General features: G+C 34.2%; 1 protein-coding gene across 2 annotated transcripts in view; it reads left to right on the top strand.

Moving 5' to 3' along the window:
* The window catches only part of Smc6 (structural maintenance of chromosomes 6), a 74,747-nt gene that overhangs the window by 7,036 nt on the left and 41,155 nt on the right, over window positions 1–26,556 (top strand). For both annotated transcript variants that reach the window (XM_026403371.2, XM_026403452.2), the window contains exons 2-14: window positions 1,190–1,332; window positions 5,274–5,391; window positions 7,749–7,854; window positions 14,122–14,258; window positions 15,105–15,166; window positions 16,563–16,643; window positions 17,371–17,472; window positions 21,817–21,936; window positions 22,036–22,134; window positions 24,378–24,524; window positions 24,845–24,933; window positions 25,098–25,262; window positions 25,681–25,859. In XM_026403371.2, coding sequence (XP_026259156.1) covers window positions 1,195–1,332; window positions 5,274–5,391; window positions 7,749–7,854; window positions 14,122–14,258; window positions 15,105–15,166; window positions 16,563–16,643; window positions 17,371–17,472; window positions 21,817–21,936; window positions 22,036–22,134; window positions 24,378–24,524; window positions 24,845–24,933; window positions 25,098–25,262; window positions 25,681–25,859 — 1,543 coding nt within the window. In that variant the 5' untranslated portion in view covers window positions 1,190–1,194. The remainder of the gene's footprint in view (window positions 1–1,189; window positions 1,333–5,273; window positions 5,392–7,748; window positions 7,855–14,121; window positions 14,259–15,104; window positions 15,167–16,562; window positions 16,644–17,370; window positions 17,473–21,816; window positions 21,937–22,035; window positions 22,135–24,377; window positions 24,525–24,844; window positions 24,934–25,097; window positions 25,263–25,680; window positions 25,860–26,556) is intronic.

The following is a 26,556-nucleotide window of genomic DNA, read 5'->3' as shown; positions in this document are numbered from 1 at the left end:
GTTTCTTGGTCTATCATTAAATAGATCTATCATCTCTTAGTGAGGACTGACTAGAATTTTTCAGACCAAATGCATGAGAGAGAAAATTTTACTTAGTTTACTGTTGCTGGGGGTGAGAGGGAAGTCAAGTACGTGGTACAGGCAAGACTGCTGTGGTCTAGTATTGGACGAACAAAATGAATTGATCCTAGAACCATTCCTCTTATTCTTTTATTACATCTTAGAGATTTTTGATTATACATATTGTTTTTTTTCCTCTATTTACTCAGCAAACAACAATTATTACGTGCTTATCATCTTAAGTCTTTAAAGAGACTTAATTAAAGTATTATAAAGAGAAAATGAGAGTAATAGAGTAGTAATAAAGTTTAATTTCAGTCACAGACAATCAGCTTGGATTAGCTGGTCACTTAATATTTTCAGCAAAAATCTTGTATTTATTTAAAAACATTAATTTTCTAGGTTTACATTTTATAGTGTATTGACAAAGAAGAGAACCAAAATGGACTACTTAGGTAATGGTTAAGGAAACTTCTAATGCTGCACAACATTGCTTTAAAATAAGCTTCTTTGGGAAAATAGTATAAAAATCAAAAGTTTTACCTGATTTGCTGTTACTCTATAACTTGTTAAGAATTGGTTGTTTGCTCTGGAATAATTTAAGAAGGACTATGCCATCCCCATTTTCTACATAGTAGATGTAGAAAACCAAAAACTGTAGTTTCACAAATAAAATGTTTTTACCTTTTGTGAGTTAAGAGTAAAAACGTTCAGATGGGCATATGTTGATAAAATCTTGCCATAAGTAATTCTGTAGTAACATTCTAATGGAGAGGATGCAAGTAATGATTTTTAAGGTTCCAGAAATTTATTGTCTCACCTATCTGGAGATCATAAGTCCCACTCAGGGTTTTTCAGGCTATAAGTGTCAGCAGAGCTGTGTTTCTTTCTGGACGCTGTACAGGAAAATGTTTCCTGCCTTTTCCAGCTTTTATTTTTTTGATTCAGTGACCCCTTTCCTCCACATCAAGTATGGAAGACTTTAATGTACTTAATTTTTAAAGTAAAATGGGTGGATATAGTACTTAAAATTTAGTAAGCTTTGTGTATTTATTTTAAGTTTAATGTTTATCAATCACATGGATGCTGTACTTGATTTATCTCATTGTTACTATGAATATTTGTTCAGACCTGATGGCCAAAAGAAAGGAAGAAAATTTCTTCTCTCCTGAAAATGCCAAAAGACCAAGACAAGAAGAACTGGAGGATTTTGATAAAGATGGTGATGAAGATGAATGTACAGTCTCTTTCACTAATGGTACCTCTACTTTGGTAAGTGCAAAATTATAAAATTACGTTTTTTTGGTGGGGGTTTACCAGGGATTGGAATTCGGGGACATTCAACCACTGAGCCACATTCCCACTTTATTTTGTATTTTATTTAGAGACAGAGTCTTACTGAGTTTTTTAGCACCTCACTTTTGCTGAGGCTCGCTTTGAACTCATGATCCTCCTGTCTCAGCCCCCCAAGCTGCTGGGATTACAAGGCGTGTGCCACCACCCCCAGCTTAAATTGTTTTTTGGTTGGCTTATTTCTCATGACCATTTGTGTCCATATTCCATAATCATTATCAGGAAAAAGTAGTAAGATTTTTTAAGGAGCCAAAAGAAAATAACTTTCTATTTCTTAAGTTTGTCATTAGAAAAATTAATACAGAAAATATTGAAACAAGATGAATAAAATTAACAAACTTCATTAGATCAACAAAAGAAAAAAGATATAAATTACCAATATCAGGGATGGAATAGGGCTTATGACTGCAGGTCCTGTAGACATGAAACGGATTGAAAGAATAAGCAAATAATTTTTTTATAACAGTTTTAATATACAATTCTATACATGTAAATATGAAAATTTAGGTAAAGTGGACTAGTTTTTTGGAAAGGAAAAACGATGACGACCTAGCTGGTGTACAAGAGATAATTTGCATAACTCTGTATTTATTGAGAAACTTTAATATCCTACTTAAGCAAAGAAATCTCCATGCTCAGTTGGTTTCACTCAAGAATTGTAGTAAATATTTTAGGTAGGAATTAACATGGATTCTGCATATTCTTTTCAAGAACACAGAAGAGAAGGCAACACTTCACTTCATTATCTTGATACCAAAACCAGACAAAGAAGAACTAAAAAACAAAAGCAAGAACAAAAAAACGACATGCATTTACCTCATGTATATGGATGCAGAAATCTTTAACAATTACTAGAAAATAGAACTTAACAGTAAATATGAAAAATACATTATGAAATACATTCTAAGCATGCAAGCCTGGATCAGTATCTGAAAATCAGTCCTTGTGATTCAGCATATTATAGATTAAAGAAGACAAAGCATATGATCTAAGCAGTGGATGGGGCCAAAAGTGTTTGACATAATTTGACATTCCTGCATGATTAAAACTTAGAAAAACAGGGATAGAAGGAAGTTACTTAATGTCATAAGTAGTCATGAGAGAAAAAGTTGCAGCTAACAACATACTTACTGGTGAAACATTGAATGCTGAAGATCAGCAGTAAAACAGGACTATCAGGGTTAAGGGTTGTAGCTTAGTGGTAGGGCACTTGCCTGGCATGTATGAGGCACTGGGTTCAAATAAATAAAGGTCAAAAAAAAAAAAGAGTACATATTTAAGAGAAAAAAAGAGTATCTGTTTTCATCACTTTTATTCAACATTGTGCTGGAAGATTTATACAGTGCCTGATAAAGCAAGAAAAGGAAACAAGATATGGAAGTTGGAGAGGAGAAAAATAATGTAAATAACACTGTCCCTATGACTGTCTACATAGATAATCGCAAGGAATTTACAAATTTACAAAAAAAAAAAAAAAAAGCTTAGAACTAATAAGCTCATTTAACAAAATTAGAAGGAGCATATTTTCAAAAATTGTATTTTTATATATAGTAGCATTGAATACATGGTTATTGAAATTCAAAATACAATATCATTTGAAATCACTTAAAAAGAAAAAAGAAATCTTTTGGGGAAATGCAAATTAAAATGAGGTATCAGTGTATTCATTTTGGAATGATGAAAATTCGGACTACTACCACCCCCCCCAAATGCTGACAAGAACATAAGAGCAACAGGAGCTTTCCTTCATTGCTTGGGAATGCAAAATAGTAGAGCCACTTTGGAAAACAGTTTGACAGTTTTTACAAAATAAATATGCTTTTATTATACAATCCAGTTATCATACACCCTAGGAGTTGAAAACTGATACCCACACAAAAACATGCTCACAGTTTTTTGTAGAAAATTTATTGATAATTGCCAAAACGTGGAAGTAAAGAAGATGGCCTTCAGAAGATGAGTGGATCAGTAAGCCATACTACATTCAGGTGGTTGAGTAATTTTTAGCACTAAAAACAAATGAGCAATCAAGCCATGAAAAGACATGGAGGAAATGAAAATGCATATTTCAACTTAAAAGAAGCCAATCTGGCAAGGCTGCATACTATATGATTAACTTTCCATTCTGGAAAAGGCAGAACAAAAGGTATGTGGTTGCTGGGGGTTAAGAGAAGGATGAGAGCACAGAGGATATTTAGAGCAGGGAAAACACTTCTATGATACTATCATTGTCAGTACATATAATGTTTCCAAACTCAAAGAATATACAACACCAAGAATGAACCCTGATGTAAACTATGAATTGGAGTGATCCAGATATGTGAGTGTAGGTTTATTAACTGTAACAAATGTATCGATGGAGTGGGAAATGTTGATAATGGGGGAAGCTATGCATGTCCAGGGGAAGGGACATGTGGGAATTCGCTGTATCTTTCTCTCAGTTTCTAGAACAGCTCTAAAAATTGTCTTTAAAAATGAATATGTGGGTCTAAAGCTAATGTTTTAGTCATCTTTTTCACCACTGAGACTAAAAGAGTCAACCAGAACAATTATAGAGGGGGAAAAGTATATTTATTTGGGGGTTCAGAGTTTCAGAGGTCTCAATCCACAGACAGCAGGCTCCATTCCTCAGGTCTTAAGGTGGGGCAGGACATCATAGCAGAAGAATGTGGCAGAGGGAAGCAGCTCACATGATGATCAGTAAGGAGAGAGAGAGAGAGAGAGATCTACTTGCCAGATACAGTTATATACCCCAAAGCCATGCCTCCAATGTTCTACCTCCTCTAGTCATACCCTACCCACCTTCAGTTACCACTCACCACTCAATTAATCCCACCAGGGGATTTTTCCACTGGTTAGCTTAAGGCTCTCACAACCCAATCCTTTCCCCTCTCTCATTGACTCATGTGAGCTTTTGGGGGATGCCTCACATCCAAACCGTAACAGCAAATATAATATGTATAGGACTTATGTGACAAAAACTATGCAGTGCTGATGAAATCAAAGATTTAAGTAAACAGACATATTTATAGGTTGGAAGGCTCAACATAGACAAATATCAGTTCTTTCCCAAAATTATATACAAGTTCAATGAAGTTCCTATCAAAATCTCAGCAAGGGTTTTTGTAGATCTACATCTACAAAAGTTTATTTTTTAAGTTTTATGTGAAAAGTCAAAGGAACTAGAGAAACAATTTTGAAAAAGAATGAAGTGGAATGATCAGTCTATTCACTCTCAAGACATTATGTAGCTTAAGATCATGTGGTGTTGGTATTGGAAAAGAAAACATTAATCATTGGAACATAAGAGGATCTATTCTAAACAGAGAAATAGACCAATACAAATCATGGTGAATTTATTTTACATAAAGATGCAAAAGCAGTTCGATGGAAGGGAAGGTAGCCTTTTCTACAGAAGTTACTGTAGCAGTTGTACATTGATAAAAATTAGCATCAGATGTAAATACAAACATGAAACTAAAATTTTTAGAAATAAACTGTGGGAGAACTCTTTGGGATATGGACAAGGTAAAGTTCTTAGAGACTTAATGCCAGCTGTATGAACCATAAAATAAAAACAAATGTGTTGAACAGATTTTCCCCACCAACAAAAAATTATCTGACCAAATAAATAAATATGACAATATTAACTTTGTGATAAAATTATTATATTTTTAAAAAATTCTATAATTAATGGTGACTCATAAAAGATTAGCATTTAATTTCATCTTTTTTAATTGACATTACCATTATTCACTTCTGGTAGCTTTTTTTATTGATAATACTGCTGGTCTTTCAACAAAAGTTTGAATGATTATAATGAGTGAATTAGACTTTTTTCCCCCTTTTTAAATTAATAGACTGCAGCAGAAGTTGGAATAATTGAGAGTATTCATCTAAGAAACTTCATGTGCCATTCAATGCTTGGACCCTTTAAATTTGGTTCTAACGTCAACTTTGTTGTTGGCAACAATGGAAGTAAGTGCTTTTACCCTCCTCTTTTGACTGAATAGTACTTTGAGAATGCATTCACTTTTTGAAACTGATAACTCTTACTACTGATAAATACTTTGTTTATGGGTCTTTAACTTGTGGTTATGAATATTCTCAGTAGATACTGTCATCCTACACTTCAAGAATATATTGAGTTAACTTTAAATACATTATTTAAGCAGTAGGACTAAATATTTCTTTTTTTTCCTGAGATGAGTCTCTCAACTATGTCTAGGCCTGTTTGGAACTCCTGGGTTTAAGGGATCCTCCTGCTTCAGTCTCCTGAGTAGCTGGGATTTAATTCATGTGGGTCACTGCACCCAACAGTTTCCTGCATATTTTAAAAATCTCTTTACCTTGAAATCAGCACCATAGAAGAATGGACAAGCTATCCTCAATGAAATTGAGGCAGCCTTGTATCTTCCCTTGTCTAAATATTATAAGAGCATAAAGAAGTGCTTTGGGAATCTAAACATGAAATAATAATTCTTACTTTTGTAACCAATGGAAACTTATGTGGCAGTGGTATATGTATGTGCTGATTCTTGAATGAAAATTATAGATCCTTTATGTCTCATTTGGGAAGAAGGTGAAATGTTCCAGGCAAAGATTGCTCATCCTCAGATGTTTGGAGGAATAGCTAAGATGTGTATGGGGAATGGTGAATAACCTTATATGGTGGTATGTATAGTGAGCATCAAAAGCTGGCTCTGACATGTAGAGTATGCTAAAAAGGATCTTGAATGTCACAATTAAGATTTTGGAGTTTTTCAGATGTTAGAGCCAGTTAAACTTTGAGTAAAGGAATGACACAGCCAAGAATTTTGAGACAAACTGGCCACATTGTGTAGGATAGATTAGAAATGGGGAAACATAGGAGACAGAAAGACCACTTACTTAGGCAGCTCTTGTGTTAGGCCAGCAAGGTGCCAGGTGTTGGTAGCTCCACCAAAATAGTGCATAAGGAGAGGAGGCATGCCATAGTCTACAACCTGGGGACAGTGCTGGCTGGCATAGGAGATGACATGTGTAGCTCCAGTGTCTGTTTTGTTCTTTTTTCTCTCTTCTCCAGTTAGTCAAGAAGTCACTGGTTTTTAGTTTTTAGTTTTTAGTTTTTTTTTTTTTTTTTACTGTTTATTTTTTAGTTATAGGTGGGCACAATATCTTTATTTATTTATTTTTTTACTTTTATGTGGTGCTGAGGATCGAACCCAATGCCTCATGCATGCTAGGTGAGCGCTCTACTACTGAGCCACCGCCCCAGCCCGAAGTCAGTGGTTTTTAAGAAGAGGGCATGGACAGAGAAAGGGAGCAGTGCTAGAGAGATCACATGAGACAAGAAATAAAGATTCCTGGGTTCTGAACTTAGGTGTTTTTTTTTTTTTTTTTAAACCTTTGGAACAATTATCTTATTAAACATAATAGAAAGGGGAAATAATGCAAGTGGTAGAGGTAGTACATTTGGTAATAAAAGAAAAGGAAGCAAGAGAGAGTTAGAATAGGAACTTGAAAGTCATTCCAGGAAGTAACTTGGATTAATCATTGGTATATATGTTGGCTAATTTTGGGTATATTGTGGAAAATAATGGGCTGATGAATTGGTTAGCTTTGTTGATCATGGAGTTCAGAAAAGATTGCCATATTCTGAGTAATTTTTAGAGATTTTGAAATTGGAGCTTTTGATATTTTATATCTGTTAGGATAGAAGTAAGACTTTTCAGAAAGCTACAAAATGAATACTTAAGTTGGGAATAATATCAAAATGTTATATAAAAACATCTTTATGGTTTTGCTAGTTTTTTTTCCTATTTAAGTCCATTTATTCATTCAGCAGATTTGTAGGTAATCTATTTTGTGCTGAAACTGAGGTACAACATTGAATGAAAGAGACAATTCCTGTACATATGGAACTTATATTTGAAAGATGTTAAAATAGTTTTGATGTCTGAGAATTTGTGGAAAAAGCAAAAATTGTACTTAAAATGTAGTTAAAGTTACATAAAGCATATTTATTTAAGTAGAGGGATAAGTTCATGTACAAGGTTGATGAGCCAAGACAATATAGTGAGTTTCAGATTGGAAAGGTATCATAGTTATTCTTTGCGCTTCCTTATTAGTGACAGAAACTTAATTCCTGAAATAAACTAATTTTTTTCCTAATAGTGGCAGCTAAATATTTCATGATTTTTACAAATCTTTAAGTTTGCTGCTTTGATACTGGAAGAAAATGAAGATTGAATTATAACATTTTTGAATGAGACTAATTCATTTTGTAGTCTTATATCAATTTGTAGAAGTCAACTTTTTAATGAATGTGATTTCTTCAACACCTGTTTCTTTAGGTGGAAAGAGTGCAGTACTCACAGCTCTTATAGTTGGTCTTGGTGGAAAAGCAGTCGCTACTAATAGAGGATCCTCTTTAAAAGGATTTGTGAAAGATGGACAGAAGTAAGTGTTTGTTCTCTTTGTGTTTTCATTCCTTCAGTAAGAAAGAGCTGCTTTTGATTCCCAGTTCATGTAGACTTGGATGGGCATAAAGTGCCTTCCCAGAATGGGAACAGAGGTTCCATATCTTCATTCCTTTCTCTTCCCCTTGTTGCCAACGTGGCCCACTGTTGCCTGTTGTCTTCAGCTTTCAGATAGTTTGTGTAACTTCCTGCCATTTGTCTGTCCTCCTACAGTCATGCTTCTGTTACCTCTTTGGAATCAGTAGCAATGATAGATCTATGTATTCTGTTAATAAAGGGATATTTATAAACATTACACCTTCCTGGCTATAGAGCCAACCTCCAGCATCAGCAAGGCCATGTTAATATGATAGGGGTGAGAGCAAAGTCAGTGACTGGTCAAGTGTTTCTGCACAAAGTTTCTATCTAGCTTTTTAAGAATTTCTGGGAAGAATTCTACTCTGATTCTGCTTTTATTTCCTTTGTCCAGTGAGTTTGATTTGAGGACAATAATCACCATAAGTCTCTTTGTAGATTTATCCAGACCCATACACAGTGGTCATATCACAGTAGTGACTGTCTTTTTGCTTTATGTTCATATTACTTTTTGTCCTGTATTACCCTCGTAGTATATAACCATATATTATGTCATATATTATGTCAGGTTTGTATCATTTGCCTTTTGCCACTAGCAGCTGTCTCTCCAGGGTGATCTTTTTATTCTCTTTCATACTACCCCAGAAATCTCTGAGGGGATTCTTGTTTCTCATAACAGTTAAAATGTCCCAAACTGTTATGTTCTCGTCTAGCCTGAGGCTCCTCATTTTTCTCTCATGCATTCTATGCCCAGAACTTTGGAAGCTTTGATAATTAATACTGATATCTTTTTTGTCCTGTATTAGATTTTCCTTCTCTTTGTCGTTGGTATCGATTTAAATTCTTATTTTATTACTCAAAAATAGAATGAGTAGGATATGAATCTGGATTGCCAGCTTTTGTATGCTCAAAAGCCTTAGAGGAATCTTAACTTTAAGCTAGGATTCCAAATTGATGCAAGAGAATAAAAGATATACAAAAGATCATTTCCCATGTTATGTGGCCTTGAGGAGAGCTATTTGATGTCAATTCTCTAATATCGTTTCTTCCATTTCCATTTATCTTATTTGGGTCCCAGCCCAATAAAGTCTTCTGATTTCCTCCTCCCTCTAAATAAAATCATGTCTGAAGTAAAAAATTCATTATTTTTAACACTTTTAAGTAAATGGTCCCAACTCTTTAATTATACTTAACTTGGTTTCTTAGGTGTCCAGTCACCTCATTTACTTAGCCAGATAATAGGTGACTCTTTTAAATAAAAGTTTCAGGAAGAAATGATGTTTTTATGTATCGTTCAATGTTTTATGTCTCAAATACTTCAGATTTTAGTTTTTCCTTTGGTAAGTACTTGGATTAAAGCAGAAACTTCTTACTGAGAGCTGTCCTGAATACTATTTTAAAAAATACATATACTAACTTACACAAATCATTGGCTTTAAAGGACGTGACTGCCTGTAGTGGGGAACATTAATATATTTGAAAACAGACTTAATAACAGCAAAAAATCTTTAACCTGAGCTTAGTCTTCTTTTTCCTGACTTTATCTTAAAATGGAGCTAAAAGCAGAGCTTTTCCAAACTCATTTCTGTTCTTTTTATCATCCTTTCTTTGAAATGTTTGGTATCTGTAAAAGTTCCTTTGCTTAATACACTCTGATTCTGTCATCACTGTTTTGGAGAATGGATTCTCAACTCTGTGCATATTTCTGTGTTCCACATCTAGAGCCTTTGCAGCTGTCCTGTGTTGCCTGGAGCTTGTCAGTCTGGCACAAGCTTGAGGTTGTCCTGAAGACTCTCCCTCCATCTCAAACACTGTGCCCCTTCCAGGTTGTAGGCTCCCTTTTCATGGGTATTTTAATTCTTCTTGGAGGTACTTGGTTAACATGGTTAGGGGATGCCAGAGAATTCTGCCTAGAGACACTTCCTGGAATTCAGTCCTCTGATTATCCACCAACCTTTTGCAGTGGTGTGGGGTCAGTGAATGAATTCTCCTAATGTACTTTGTCACATGAAAATGTCTCTATGTGTAACAAGGCCTTAGGTCACTTGCTTGAATATATTCACTTCCTTATTTCCACTCTCAGCCTTTCTAATACTAGCTTCACTGGCCCTGGGATATTTGCAGTTGTTATGTTTTTAATATCAGCTATGCCATGGTTATGGAGGGACAAAAACTCATGCTCTGTTTTTTGCTATTAATTTACTTAGTTAAGGATATGGAATTTATTGTAAGGAACTCAGTACCCAGAGAGCAGATGCATCATATTTTTACATTAACTTTGTCTTGTTGCTGTTTCCATTGGAGTATGCTGCTACCGGCTCTCATTGGGTACTCAGATTCTTATGTAATTGAGAAAGAAACCAAATTTTTATTGTGGTACTGCTTATGTTGTTAATGGGGGCAGCGGCCAGCGTCTCATTGTGGGCTTCTTCTTGCTGAGGAGGGTAGAAGCCACCTGGAAACTTAAGTTAATTAAGTCTAAGTTAATTAGTGAAGAACAAAACACAAATAATCAGAAGTATATTTACATAAAGCAGAGCCCCTGATAGATCTAGTTCACATGGGGGCTGGAACTAGACAAAGGAAAGATGGCTCTGGTGGCTTATTTATGGGGGTACATCAAAGGCAGGGATAAGGCTTCAAGGGTGGAGTCTTGCTTCTTGATGTCTTGGAGTCAGTAGGCTGATTGGCATCTTAACAGTTCACACCCATCTCAGGTGCTGTGTGGGCCACGGCAGAGCAGGATAGAAATTCACACTGTCCCTGGGCAGTTGACCAGAAAAAGTGTCCACTGGTCATTCCCAGACACCAGATGTTTCTATCCACTAGGCTTTAATGCCTGGTGACCCATACTCAACCCATGGATGGCTCGTGACATGTTGTCATTCTGGAAGAACTTTCATTTATAGTATCTATTTTTACTTTGGAGTCTCCTGTATTTATAGACATTGGGTATAGTTCTTGGCCCAAATTCAGCCTCAGCAAAGTCCACAAAGGGGGAGACAGTAAAGTTATTGCCCTGATAGCTTGCTTTTTCCTGTTTCCTTATGCAAAATTTTTTTGAGCATTTATTAGGAGGCCTATTTCATAAAAGTTACTTTTTCAAAAAAAACTTTTCTTGTATTTATTAAACTCAAGAGTAGGAGCATAAAGTTCCAAATATATTAAAAATAGCTTTCAAATGGAAGGAATAGCTAGGAATGAACATAATAAAGTAGATGTTTGTTAATCAAGAGATATGTTGGTAATGTAGATAGAACAAATATATGTAGTTATTTTGAAAATGTTTTCATGAGGTGTATTAACTTAATTCTTAGTAGTAATGGTCATTAATGAAATAAAATAGTTATTTTCTCCATATCTCAGGCTATTGGCCATTCCTCTGTCCTATTTCTGTTAGTGGTTCTTCTGTTTGTATATAATCAATCAGGAAAATAAAAATCTCATTAGTTATAGTTTTTCAGGAACATATCTTTTTTTTTTTTTCCCCTGGGTACTGGGGTTTGAACTCAGGAGCGCTCAACTATTGACTCACATCCCCAGACCTATTTTGTATTTTTTATTTAGAGACAGGGTCTCACTGAGTTGCTTATTTGCACTTTGCTTTTGCTGAGGCTGACTTTGAACTTGCTATCCTTCTGTCTCAGCCACCCCCACCCCCGGCTGCTGGGATTACAGGTGTACACATATCACTTTTTGTGTGTTTTGTTTGTTGTTTTTTTTGGTACTGGGGATTGAACCCTGTAGAGCTTTACCCGGAGATATCCCCAGTTCTTTTAATTTTGAAACAAGACCCTGCTAAGTTGCTGAGGCTGATCTCCAACTTGTACTCCTCCTGACTCAGCCTCCAGAGTCTCAGATCACAGGCATATGTCACTGGACCTGACTCTGTTTAAATCAGGTAATTTGGCTAAAACATAAATATTAACAATTTACTCAGGTGGCTCTAGTAAAGGATGTTTACCATAAAGATGTAGGAACATATTTCTGGGAAGCTGCAGGGAGAAAGTATAGCTGGGTCTCATGAGGAATCAGACTAAGGAACCGCAGCCTCTTTTGTTTTTGTCTGGTTGTCTCTGTGTGTATCTTTGTCTCTGGGCCTCTGTTTCCCTCTCCTTTCCTTGGGTCTGTTCTGCAGCACCTCTTGCACTCTTCTTTCTTCACTGGCTATACTTCTCTGTGTGTGCTCTCCTCCTTCCTTCTCTCCTTGTGACCCACGTGGGTATGTAACTGTTCTTTCTCATTGTCTCTGGAGGAGTGTGTGCTTTCTTCCTCTTCAGTTTAGTTTTGTCACTGTGTCTTCATGTGTACGAGTTTCTGTTTGTGTATGTGTGTGTGTGTGAAAGAGAGGGAGAGAGAGAGATAATATTGTATTCTCTACATCTGAGATTCACTGCCAGTATCTGTGGGTATGTGGTTCTTTCTGGCAGCCTCTCTAGGTGATTTCCCAAAGATCTTATCTTTATGTTCTTTGTTTTCTCGTAAGAGAAATAATAATGTACCAAATTGGTTTCTGTACTTATAGAGTCCTCATACTTTATAGCTCCAAGGAATCGCTCTCTCTTGATATCTAAATTTGAATTTTAAAAAACTATTTTGAAAAAATTTAGACAGAAGTGTTACAAAGATAGTACAATAATTTTCTGTATATTTTTCACCCATTTTCCTTAATGTTGGCGTCTTACATAACTAAAGCTATATAGTGGACATTAGTATGATGTTAACTAAAATAAAGGCTATTTTGGGATTTAAACAATTCTTCTCAAGTTGAATTTTAAAAGAGAAGAGAATCTGCTCCCTTAGGACAGAGTTCTAGATTTAGCTCAGTCCATGCAGGAGAGGATGTGGAATGATAGGAATGCTAAGCCCTTTCTTTCTGTGGGGGGAACTTTTAAAGAGGAAGGGAAAGCAAGAGAGCAGCAGACACTTCCTGTCATGTCAGTAGTTTATAGTGAAGCTCATCCTGAGTATTTTTTCTTACATTTATTGTAAATGGGAAGTTTTGGAATATGTTTGCAAATTCATGAAAACAAGTTTGTTAAAGGTTTCATTAAATTGCTAATTAAAACGGTTTTATATCAAGACTTTAGTATTTGGGCAGATGTTCATATGAATCAGAGAAAATATTGTCTGCTTTCGTATATAAGCAAATTATTAAGTGTTCATTAATGAGTTTTTCCCAGGCAAATGATTGATTCCCCCCCCCATGGTATCTTAAGATATTCATGGCTATAAATGCTTTAAACTTGTTAAAAACTTTAAAAACAATAACAGGCTGCCAGGCAGATTTATACTTTTAATATTCACATGTATTAGGCTGCATTATAACTCTTTCAAAGTAATTCTTTTTTAATGATAATGAAGCTTAGTTGTAGTTGGACACAATACCTCTATTTTATTTATTTATTCTTACGTGGTGCTGAGGATCAAACCCGGGCCTCACATGTATAGGTGAGTGTTCTACCATGGAGTCACACCCCAGCCTAAGATTCACAATTTTTTAGCTTTTTGAAATGTATGGTACCTTGTCATCTATAGTTTTCCTGCCACATGCAGTAGCATACCAGAGTTTCATGTCCTAACTGTAATCTAATATTCATTAATTAATCTTTCACCATTTATCCACTTCCACTCTCCCCAGTTTATATCTCTTGATATCAGACATTTTAATTTCTCATTGCCAACTAATTAAAAAATTATCATTGCCTCTCTTAATTATAATCCTTTTAGAAACTATTATTACTTTAAGTACTATGATTCTTAATCTGTCAGTCTTAAAGGCAGCTGTTCGTATGATTCTTCATTATGTAATTTATAGTAGGCAGTATAATGTTAAAAATGAATAACTTATGTGTATGACTTGATTACATGGTCCTTATAGGAAAATGCCTAAATTCAAGGCGTGGAACAACCAATACTTAAGAGTGATTACACAAATTTAGTATTTTTATTATGCATACAATAGTGAATTATTTTTTATCAAGCTTCTGTTCTCAACTTTTTTGTCAGGCACAATATTTTTAACATGCTGTTGTAAACCACTGTCATCAGCTGTTGATGTAGTTTTCAGTGAATTAGCTGTTATTTGGGGGTGTTGAAAATATTTGAAAATCTGGTATCCTACTATTGCAATAGAACTGTATCTTTATGTGACTTATCTTCATTGTTTTAGCTCAGCAGATATCACAATAACATTAAGGAACAGAGGAGATGATGCCTATAGAGCAAATGTGTATGGTGATTCCATAGTTGTACAACAACACATCAGCATGGATGGAAGTCGATCCTATAAACTAAAAAGTGAAACAGGTTTGGTTTGATTTTTCTTTTTTTTTCACATGAAATATTAGTAAATAAATAAGTACATTGAAAGGACACTTCTTCCCAGTCTCTTGAAACCTCTTATACTGTGGTTGATTCGTATGTATGCATACATACACACATATAGGTACATGCATGTATTATATGCATGTTTTATCACAGGACATTCTAGTGGCAAGATCATGATTAGAAAAATTGGGCAGTTTGAAATTAGAAAAATTGGCCAGGTGCAGTAGCGCATGCACACCTGTAATCCCAGCAGCTCTGGAGGCTAAGACAGGAGGATTGCGAGTTCAAAGACAGTCTCAGCAAAAGGGAGGCACTATGCAACTCAGTGAGGCCCTGTCTCTAAATAAAATATAAAATAGGGCTGGGGATGTGGCTCAGTGGTTGAGTGCCCCCGAATTCAATCCCTGCTACCCCCTCTGCACCCACTGCCAAAAAAAGAAAGAAAGAAAGAAAGGAAGGGAGGGAGGGAGGGAGGGAGGAAGGAAGGAAGGAAGGAAGAGAATGTGCCATTTTGTTCTCAACTACAGATCTCCTTTCATTTCTATACTTTCTATAGCCTGTGGAAAGAAATAGTTAAGGTAGAAAAGGACATAAAGAAAGATGTGAAAGTTTAAAGTTTACTGCACATGGGCACGTTTTCCTCTTCTGTATTCCTGAGTCATAACTAGGCTTTTATCCCCAGTTCACTCAGACTTACACAAATTTAATGATACTTTTCTTGATGATACAATGAAAGGTCATTAATATTTATATTTAATAGATAGTTATACTTTTTTCTGTATTGTCCTAGAAGCAGTATGATTATTTTATGTTTCTCATAATTAGGTGCTGTGGTTTCTACTAGGAAAGAAGAACTGATTGCAATTCTGGATCATTTTAATATCCAGGTAATTGCTAAATTTGTGTTTTGAATTAATGCAACTAGTAGTTTTTGGTGTGGTTTCACTTGTGTTATATAGATAACTAAAATGTTCTGATAGGAGTGATATAAACACAGGAAGTACATTCTATAACTGTTGCTAGTGAAGTTCTTTAAAATTTGCTAATAAATAAAATAATAAATAAAATAAAATGATTTATTTTAAGTGCATGACATCTTACTTTGGTGCAGCAGTAAGGAACATCTAATCCAAATTAGTATATACTGAAATTTAAAATTGATAAGGCTATAACATTTTTTTTTGCCTTCAACTATAATCAAAGTAGCACCTTTGTTTCCTATTCTCAGTTGCTTAATTTTTGAGGAGGAAAAAAACTCTTATTCTAGAAAAAACAAATTTTTTGTATGTATTTTGAAGTTATTGGTCATGTTTGTAGGAACTAAGGATTGAATCTTTTTGGCTGAGATACTTTAGCGGACTTAATTGAAAATGGGACACGCATGGAATTTTAATATTAGCATTGAAATTGTCTTTAGAGATCGTCTGCTTCAGACCCTTTTGTTTGCAGGTTAGAAACTGGGAGCCAGAGAAAGTAAATTTGTACTTCAGTTTGTCTAGATGTGATTGGTGGTAGAGCCTGGATTGGAATCAGGCATCACTGATTCTAGTTCTTTATCCTTTGTTTCCTATCCCAAGATTAAGATCGCCAAAACTTATCATCAGAGGGAAAGAACAATTAATAGTTTGTGTCTCTTCCCCAGTTTGGTTTAATCACAGCTATCCAGAATAACATTGTGTTGTGGTAGGAATGTCCTGTATCTCTTCTGTCTGGTTTGGTAGTCCCTAGCTACATGGGCTCTTGATCACTCGAAGTATATGATCGAGAAATTGAACCATCCACATATTTGACAGCTGTGATCCCAGGGACATAGGAATGGTCATCTATAAAAAAAGATGAGAGCCAGGGATATATATATAGCTCAGTTGGTAGAGTGCTTGCCTCGCATGGGCAAGGCCCTGGGTTCAATCCGAAGCACCACAAAAAAAAAAAAAAAAAAAAAAAAAAAAAGATGAGAAGGTAGAAACATTGTAATACCAGCACCTCAGAGGGTTCTTGAGCTTTTATCCTCTTATTATGGAAAAATGTTTAATTTTGACTCTAGTGGTTTCTTTCTTTCTTTCTTTCTTTCTTTGATATTATGAAATTTTGAAACATTTTTCCCTGTGTTAAAAAATTTGTGACATTTTCTCTGTATTTTTACCCTGATGTTGTAACCATTGGCAACTGTCTGTTAGCCATTTTGATGATATCCTGAGTCAATTATAATGTATATTTCACTTTATTTTTAAGGCATCAAAGTGAAATTTTTAAAAGTGAACTTTTGTTTTTTGTTTATTTTAGGTGGATAATCCAGTTTCTATTTTAACACAAGAGATGAGTAAGCAGTTCTTGCAGTCTAAAAATGAGGGAGACAAATACAAAGTAAGAGTTACCAAAGTAAATACAAACTTAACCCCCCAATACACCTAGATGTATGCCAAGCATTATTCTTGTTAATGTAGATACTGATTCTTTTTCCTCAAAGTCACTTACTTAAAGTAATATTAGATTATAAAATTATTGAATAAGGTCTAAGTATAATATTCTTGGTAAATTCTTGCTTTTTTTGTTTTTTATTTTGAAAAAATAGATTTTTTTATTTTTTGAAAGAAAATATAAGACAACAATTGACTATACATAATAACTTGTAAACTTGAATTTATTTAAAACTTAAAAAAGGCATCAACCAACTAGTACTAAAACTTACTGTAGCCTTTTGAAAGAGTTTGTATTTCATAGTCTAAAAGTTGAAGATGAACTAAGATCAAAGATAAGAATATTTCCTGTAATTTTTGCTTCAAGAATGGAACAGTTGGTGAAAATGAGCTTTCAGAATATTACTATCATCATACCTTAAGGTGTTTTTCTCCCCTCATGGGTTTAAGAGCTTTTTTGAATAAATGTACAGATGTGAACTTATAGCAAGTTCAGTAAATTCAAGTATAAAATTAGATGTATTCTTTCGTATTTATGTATACGTGCTGTGCTTTTAATGTCTTTGAATAATTGGTCTAAAACTTTTTATGGACAAAATTTCTCTTTGTAGTTTTTACATTTTTCTATGAAAGTTTATTCATTCTCAATTATGTTTTTCTTTTTGTTGATAAAGTTCTTCATGAAAGCAACCCAACTTGAACAGATGAAGGAAGATTATTCATACATTATGGAAACAAAAGAAAGAACAAAGGAGCAGATAAATCAAGGGGAAGAGGTTTGTAGATAGTGTAAATCTTTTTGAAATTAGCCAAATTTCTATAGTACTTAAGATAAATGGTATGGTAAAATTATATACCTATGTACTGATATATATCTGAACAAAACTACTAACATTTTTATAGCACTCTGTGATGTATGTGATGTGTTGTGGTTTTTATGTATAGGATATTATTAGCCTTTACTTTTTGCTTTGTAATAATGGATCTTTACCTGTCTTCTGCATTAGACCATAAACTAGAGAACATGACACCATCTTGTTTTCTTATTCTTTGATACATGACTAATTAGTTTCATAATAAAATATCCCTAAGTCCCACTATAAATAATTTTAAAACTAACATTTATTGTACTGGACTAATAAGCAAGTTTCAAATTGATATTAAACAATATTCATTTATAATTACATAGGGTAGATGATCATTGTATTCTAATGTTAACATTCTTTAAGCTACTGATAACTCAGTAGTAGATGTCATATCAGTACTCTTCAACTTGTCAATCATGAAGATTGCTAGAATTTTTTAAGTCACTTCCTGTATTAACTTTTCATCACTGTAACCAAAATACCCGACGAGAACAACTCAAAGGTGAAAAAGTTTATTTTGGCTCAGTTTCAATCCATGGTCAGCAGACTCCATCACTCTGGTCCTGATGTGAGGCAGAACATTATGGTGGAAGAATGTGGCAGGGGAAAACTGTTTACCTCATGACATTCAGTAGGAAGAACCAGGGACAAAATATATAATACTCAAAGCACACATCCAGTGACCTACTTCTTTCAGTTACAGTTTGCTCATACCTGTAGTTAAAACCTAGTAATTCATTAAAATTATTAATTCATCAAGTGGATTCACCTGCTGTTCATGTTAGAGTGCTCAAAAAGTAATCAATTCATCTCCTGAGTTAGCACAGGATTTTGGGGAGGGATACCTCATATCCAAACACAGCACTTCTGTCAACCATCACTTCAGTTTATTTTTACATCAGCTATATTTTGCTCTGATACTTTCTTTATATTTCTGAATATACTTCTGTCTAATAATAATACACCTCACAGTCATATAAGATTAAAACATTTTAGCTATTTAAATACTACATTGAATCCCACCTGTTTTACATGATTCCATATCTTGTTCTTTTGTTTAGTTTTAAAAACTAGTTGAGCTTTCAGCAACTTTTTAGCTTGAACTTGTGAGACAGAATTTTACTAATGACTGACTTATGCTTCTAAAAAAATTTTAAGAAATGCATATTTTAACTTAGGTTTGTAATTGTAATTGTAATTGTGTGGTTCAAGAAGTGAAAACTAAGAAATCAAGTTTACTTTTTTCCACACCATTCTTTCACACCTAGATTATGTGGTGTGCAAGGGTCTACTATAACCCATAGAATTAATACAGCACATTCTCCTAGACTATATATCATTATTGGGGAAGGAAAATATTTGCATATTTTTTTAAAAAACACATAGAATACACTACAATAATTATTATTGTAAAAAATTATAAATTGATACTTTGAAGGAATTTGTTTCTTGATACTTGGGATTAAAGACCCACTTTCTTCATGGTATACTTTGTCTTCAATAGTTAAAAATATTTTTTCCCTAGGGCTGAGGTTGTGGCTAAGTTGTAGAACACTCCCCTAGCATGTGTGAGGCCTTGAGTTCGATCCTCAGTACCACTTAAAAATAAATAAAAAAATAAAGATATTGTGTCTAACTAAAAAATAAATATTTAAAAAAAAAGTTCTTCCCTATATCTTTTGTTTTATTATTATTAAAGAGAGAGGGAGAGAGAGAAAGAGAGAGAGAATTTTAATATTTATTGTTTAGTTCTCGGTGGACACAACATCTTTCTTTGTATGTGGTGCTGAGAATCGAATCCGGGCCGCACGCATGCCAGGCGAGCGCGCTACCGCTTGAGCCACATCCCCAGCCCCAGCTTCCCTATATCTTGTAGCAGAATTCTGCCTGCATAAAATTAGTAAGAAATGTTTTTCTAATTGAGTAAATGCCCCTTAATCTCAAACTCTAGATTTGAATAGTTAAATCTTCAAGAAATAGTACATGAAAGTTGGAACTAGGAATGATTCTATCAGCAAATATTATATACATACATAGCATTGTGTTTTGTCCATAGGCATATAGTGTCAAAATTAATATCAATGTTTTTCAAGTCCTAGACTTAACCATTCAGTAGGAAATATAGACAGTAAATGATGTGATTAAGATGAGCACTACCAAAGGAGCTATAGACTTTGGCAGTTTGTAAAAAGCACTTAGTAGGGTGCTGTCAGTGGGTGTTGGTAGCAACAGGGAGGAATTATTGAGGAAGTGATATGTAAAATGAGGACTGCAGAATGAATAATACCAGGCAAAAGATGGTGAGAGTAAGGAAGGGTGTTTTAAGAAATAACATGGTAGAGGTGGGCTAGAAAGCCTTTGATGCTTTCTTACAGTTTGGAAAACTGTAAGAATTATAGAATAGCTAGGATGAAGGACACAGGAGTTAGAGATAAGTGGTCAAGGTTATGTGGGGCCTTGTACAACTCACGGGTAGTGGAAGACATGAAAGTGGATGAATTGATTAAATTTCTGTTTTCTCTAGATTCTGCTATAGAAGAGAGTGAGTTACAATAAGGAAAGAACAGATGTAGGGAGATCAACAAAGAAGGTATCATTGTTCGTAGAGAGGAAGAAGAACTTTGAAATGATTTGGGTCGATGTGTGGGGCATGGAGGGGAAAGATGAGACAGGAAGCATCAGGGATGATTGACTTTCAGATTAATCGTTTCAGCAGTAGAGTATATTGAGTCAGGAAACTTGGAAAGAGGAGCTGGTTTTCTTTTGCTTTTTGTTTTGTTTTTAAGACAATATCATTTTGAATGCATTAATTTTGAAGTGCTTCTGTGATATCCAAGAGAAATTGTAAAATGGAAAGTTGCATATTATGTGAAGAAAACAGATATCAAGTCTGGCCTTTATTTGGCAGTTATTAATTTATTATTTAAGTCATAGGAATAATTTAGATTGCTGAGGGGGAGAGGAAAGGCAGATCCAAGTCTCAGCCATGGAAATGGTCATGGAATCCATGTAAGCCAAGGGAAGAGAGAACTGAGATTGAATAAGTCAAGATTATGCAATATATGGTCAGATACTATGAGTATTGACAAAAACGAACTGTATTCAGTGACAATAATCTTTATAGATGACTGTGGCAAGACAGATTTCATTACTAGGGGGAAAACAGTTTCCAGACTTGTGGAGCTGGAAAATGTGAGAAAATGGAAAAGATGGAGATAATTTTGATGAAATTTGGTTGAAAAAGGAAGAATTTTAGAGGAAGAGGTAGGGATAGGGATGGGTAGTGGTGGTTTTGTTTGTTTCTCAAAAAATAAGTACATAAAGTTTAAAGCAAAGTAATGGAAAGGAGTTAATGAAGAGGGTCAGGTGGAAAGAAGAATGAAAAGATAAAACTGAAAACCAGTGGATTTAGACCATTGAGAGTCAAAGGGGATAAAGTCCATTCTGTGCAGGGATAGAGGCTGGATTTAGGTATAATGAAGCCCCCTGTCTTCTGCAATAGGGCTGCTTTACATTAATAGATTAGGTTATTGGAAGTAGGAGGGAGTTCCTGTCTGGCTTTTATATGCTCTGAAGCTGGAGGCAGGGAGAATGAGTGATGGAGCCAGATGACAGTTGTGTATGAGATTTGAAAAGAGTGATAATGGATTAAAATTATCCTAGAGAAAGGGAAAGTGAATTGAATGTGGGGGGAAGTAAGGTCTACAATGTTAAGGCTCTTATAGAGTATAGAAAGCATGAATGAAGGGGAAAGACTATATCAGGTACACAGAATATGAAGTCTGGAAGCCCTTCACAAGCTGATCTCATGACTTGATATTTGGTGATTTTGTTTATGAAAAATATTTTGAGGTATAAATCACTTCTAGTTTTTCAATTATCTTTGGAATGGGTACTGATTATGTTTTAAGGATAAATCAGCCTATCTTTCATATATGGAATAAAGAGAGAAAATGGGACAGTGAATTTTGGCACTTATCTATACTTGTATAGTTTTGACCTTTAATTCCTGTGCTCTTCTTCATCTGAAGAATATTTGGCCCAATTTTTAGTGCAGAAATTAGCAAAACTATTGCACTAGCAAACGTATGCCAAAGAACCAAAAATACATTTTTTTTTCAATTTAGTAATTTTCTAACAAATCTTTATATAGTATTTGTATAGGCATTGTTTTCAAAATAAATAAATTTGTAAAAAAAATTTTTGTTTAATGTTATTAAGAAATATATCCTTTTTTCCCCCTCTCATTTTAAGCGACTTACTGAACTAAAGCGCCAGTGTTTGGAGAAAGAAGAACGTTTTCAGAGTATCGCTGGCTTAAGTACAATGAAGACTAATTTAGAGTATTTGAAACATGAAATGGCTTGGGCAGTGGTAATTTTCACCTAATTAGTTATTCACATATATTTGTAACATATGCAGTATATTTGGGGACTGCTAGTCTCAGTGATTTGCTGTATAATTTCTTTTTAGGTCAATGAAATTGAAAAACAATTGAATGCTATCAGAGATAATATCAAAATTGGAGAAGATCGTGCTGCTAGACTTGATAGGAAAATGGAAGAACAACAGGTTGTTAAATCTTTTTATACAGATGTATTAGGTTAAGTCCTGTGAGATTGCTGATATTAGATAACTTATGGCCTACAAAAGTGGCAGTTTAAACCTATATTTTATCTATACTTGAATTTCTTGTTCAGTTGAAGTAGACCTACACTCATTCTGAGGACTATGGTGAGAACCATCTTTTGAAAAAAAAAAATACTGTGTTTGGCTATCTCAACCTGTTTGAGGCTAGGGTTGCATATCTCTCAGGCATGTGGACATGACAGAGAGATATTAGAACATGAAGCTTTCACTCTTGGGTTCATTTTAAGGAGTTGGAACACAAAAGACCTGAGAAATGAGAGGTACCAAGATGATAGAGTGATATCAAAGCTAACTCAAGAAGTATAAGAATTGAGAACTGAAAATAATGCCCAGAGATTGCTAATGGAACTTTAAGGGAACTGATTTTTAGATCTCAGAACCCAGATTTCCTGTCAGGATTTCATATAGCTAAAAACATGTTAGATAACTTATTAGGCTAGATTAATTTTAACCTGAAATTTAAAAGCTCATGTAAAAAGTATTCTATCTAAAATCCAAGAAAACCATAAATATATTCCCCATGGGCCTAGATATCAAAGTTGGTTGAAACACTGAGCATAATATCCCAAGTAATTTATATTTTTATTTTGAGATGGATTCTCACTAAATCCCAAGGCTGGCCTCAAACTTGCAATCCACCTGCCTTAGTCTCCCAAGTTGTTGGGATTACAGAATTGTGCCACCACACTTGGCTTTCCTTTTAAGGATTATGGCATTAATCCATCAAAGGTAATAATTGAGTATTCAAAAACAATAGAAATGGTGACGATAGTACATTTACTTAGTGATCTCTGGAATGAGGTTCTTTTACCCTCTTCAGATAATAAATGGAAGTTCGACCATACCCACATCTCTCACCTCAGATTTTCTGAGAGAATATTCTGAAATTTTCTCTGTTAAGTATTTTTCTCCTTAGACATCTCTCGATGTAACTATGAAACTCAGAGAAATAGTTGGATATCTCTTTTTCTCATGATATTTAGTTTTGGTAAACCTTGCTCCACTTAAGAATTTCATCACTCTTCAAAAATCTTCACAGTAAATGACAAATTTTTGAAGGGTAAGGACTATCTTGTTTTATCTATATCTTTCCCAGCCTTTACATAAAGCCTTTCACAAAGTGTACACCTGATTTTCACTTGTAGAATTGAGGTTTGTTTTTCCTTTCTTTCTTTCTTTATTTTAATTAGGTATATATGACAGGCTGCATTTTGATTCATTGAACACAATTGCAGCACAACTTTATGTTTCTATGGTTGTACACAGTGTAGTAGAATGAGTTTTGAATTAAGGTTTCTGCAGTATTTCATGGCCAGGTATGGTGGCACATGCCTATAATCCTAGTGACTTGGGAGGCTGAGCTGAGCAACTTAGCAAGACACTGTCTCAAAATAAAAAGTAAAAAAAGGACTGGGAATGTGAATATCAGTGGTTAAGTGCCTCTTGATTCGATCCTGTCTTCAAATAAAAATGTCTAAATCAGACTTTAAAGTTTTTGTTTAGAACCTAACTTAAAATGATTTGAATGAATGTTCATATCATGAATCAGGTTTAGTTCATGTAACACCTAAGTCTTTTTAAAATTTTTATTAAACCATAATTCTTCAGCATATTGCCCTTGGGTGGTTTCATGTTACAGTGACAAAGTTTAATAGTTGTGACAGAGACCCTATGGCCCTTACCACCTAAAGTCTGCCTTTTCATAGAGAAGATTGGTGACTCCTGTGTAAATAGTTCACCAGTTTTTCCTCTTTAGTCCATGCCTATTGTCAGTATCTCATTTTGGTCCCTTAAGATTTCCTTTTCCTTTATTTTTTTAAATATCATCATGCTTTCCACTTGCTTTCAGAGTGATCTGACATGCAGATTTGTTCATATCTTTCCTTTGTAGTCTAGAAGATTCCATTTTAAGCTGTTTATCATGAATTGTTTTATTTGAAGACAATTGTTTTATATTTGTATCCCCAGGTGATTAGCATATTTGTTGGATAACTGTGTATTAAAATTAAGTTACATTTTAGTATTTTATATAATTACGTTTGTTTACCTAGTGTCTTGTGAAGTTAAATTTATTTTTGGTATGTAAACTGTATAACTTTTTGAGTTTTTCCTCTCTTTATTGATGAAAAATGAGATATACTCAAATTATGTCATTTTTGTTAAAGGTCAGACTTAATGAAGCAGAGAAAAAATACAAGGATATTCAAGATAAACTAGAAAAGATTAGTCAGGAGACAAATGCACGAGCACCAGAATGTATGGCTTTGAAAGCAGATGTCACTGCTAAGAAAAGGGCCTATAATGAAGCTGAGGTGAGAAAATGTTCTGACCTGGAAAAGTAAAGCTGCATAGTGAATATAAAGATTGTTCATCTATTTTTTTGAATTGTTCATCTGTTTTTTAAGAGTGGGTGTATATCTGAATTAAAATCTGTGTTGCTTCTATGCTTTAAAAATATAGTTATTTCAAGTAGCTATGAATACTTTTATTATAAAAATGTTTTTTGGTGCATAGTTAGCCTCTGATTTGAAAATCTGACAGCTGTAGACTTGAATGGAATACTTGTTTTTTCATTTTACTAAAGAATGTTTAGTTTTTTGTTGTTGTTGTTGGTTTTTTTTTTTTTTTTTAGGTTTTATATAACCGTTCTCTAAATGAATATAAAGCATTAAAGAAAGATGATGAGCAGCTGTGTAAAAGAATTGAAGAACTAAAAAAAAGGTAAGGTAGTTGTTTTTTAGTTTTCATGAATACTTTTGTGACAAAGTAATCTAGGTGCAATGGAGTATTATATTTTCTGTATTATTAGTGTAACTAATACATTGGCTTATGCTTTTAAAATGTTTTTTATGTAACAGTTTTCACTTTTCTTTCTTTATTGTTAGCACTGATCAGTCTTTGGAACCTGAGAGGGTGGAAAGGCAAAAAAAAATTTGTTGGTTAAAAGACAGAGTAAAGGCCTTACAGGACCAGGAAAATTCAATCAATCAAGAGATTGAACAGTTTCAACAAGCCATAGAAAAGGACAAAGAAGAATATACTAGAATTAGGTAAGCTGCAACATCCTTAAAATAATTTTTTTTCAACTACTTCAATTTTTATATATCTTTAATCTGTATTTGAAGAGAAATCCTAGGGGTTTTTGTTTGTTTTTCAAATAAGGGATCTTTTAAAATAACTTTTCCAAGACTTTTCTTAAATTTGTACATTTGGACAGTTTTTTAGATTCCTGGTCCATTACTTTTGCAACATTTTCTTCATGGTAAGTTTTGAGGACTGCCAACTACTTTTGTCTTGTAGTGTAATTTATTTTCAAATAAAAAACTCTGCCTTTCATTTTTAGGGTATCTGAGTTATTCAATGGTATATAAGAATTAAGGGCATACCAATAACTGTTTCTATGTAACTGTCACATATTTATACAGTATGTATAACTGTCTCTTCTGGTTTTCTGCTTTTATTTTTTAGGGGAGAAGAACTAGATGTGAAGCATGCACTGAACTATAATCAGAGGCAATTGAAAGAACTGAAGGATAGTAAAACTGATAGACTGAAAAGATTTGGCTCTCATGTTCCAGCTCTTTTGGAGGCAATTGATGAAGCTTACAGACGGGGACACTTTACCCATAAACCTGTAGGCCCTTTAGGTATTTGTCATGATTTAGTGAGGATATAATAAACATTAGGAATGAGTTTCTATCTTCACCAAGGGTGGGGGTCTATTGAATCTAGGTATATGGAGACAGGGTCTCACTGAGTTGCTTAGTACCTCAATTTTGCTGAGGTTGTCTTTGAACTTACAACCCTCCTTCCTCAGCCTCCCAAGCTGCTTGGATTACAGGCTAGGTATATAGTTTTATGTGGACTTTTAATTGTACTAGTTTTTAAAATAATGATAAAATCACTTTAAATTTTGTAGCTTTCTTTTTGTACCTGTAAAGCATAAAACATTAAACATCATTTTGAGAAAGAAAACTTAAGGAATCTTAATAGTTTAGTAGTCTGGTTCTTTTATTTTTCCTTCCCCAAATGAATAACTGGATAAAATAATTTGGATGTAATTGATTAATGAGATAATCCAGTGGCATCAAGATATAGTGAAAAGAACACTCACCTGAATTTTATGTAGCCCTGATGAAAAGACTTGACTTAGGTTTTTATTTGTATTTATTTATTTGTTTTTATTGATTTTTTTTAAATGACAGTGGAATGCATTACAATTCTTATTACACATATACAGCACAATTTTTTTCGTATCTCTGGTTGTTTATAAAGTATGTGTCTTCCTACATGTACTTTGGATAATGATGTTCATCACATTCCACCATCCTTGCTAACCCCCTG

The sequence above is a fragment of the Urocitellus parryii genome, chromosome 12 (genome assembly GCF_045843805.1).
Source record: "Urocitellus parryii isolate mUroPar1 chromosome 12, mUroPar1.hap1, whole genome shotgun sequence".
Lineage (NCBI taxonomy): Eukaryota > Metazoa > Chordata > Mammalia > Rodentia > Sciuridae > Urocitellus > Urocitellus parryii.
Note: the sequence above shows the minus strand (reverse complement) of the source record. Positions and strands in the feature narration are given on the sequence as shown.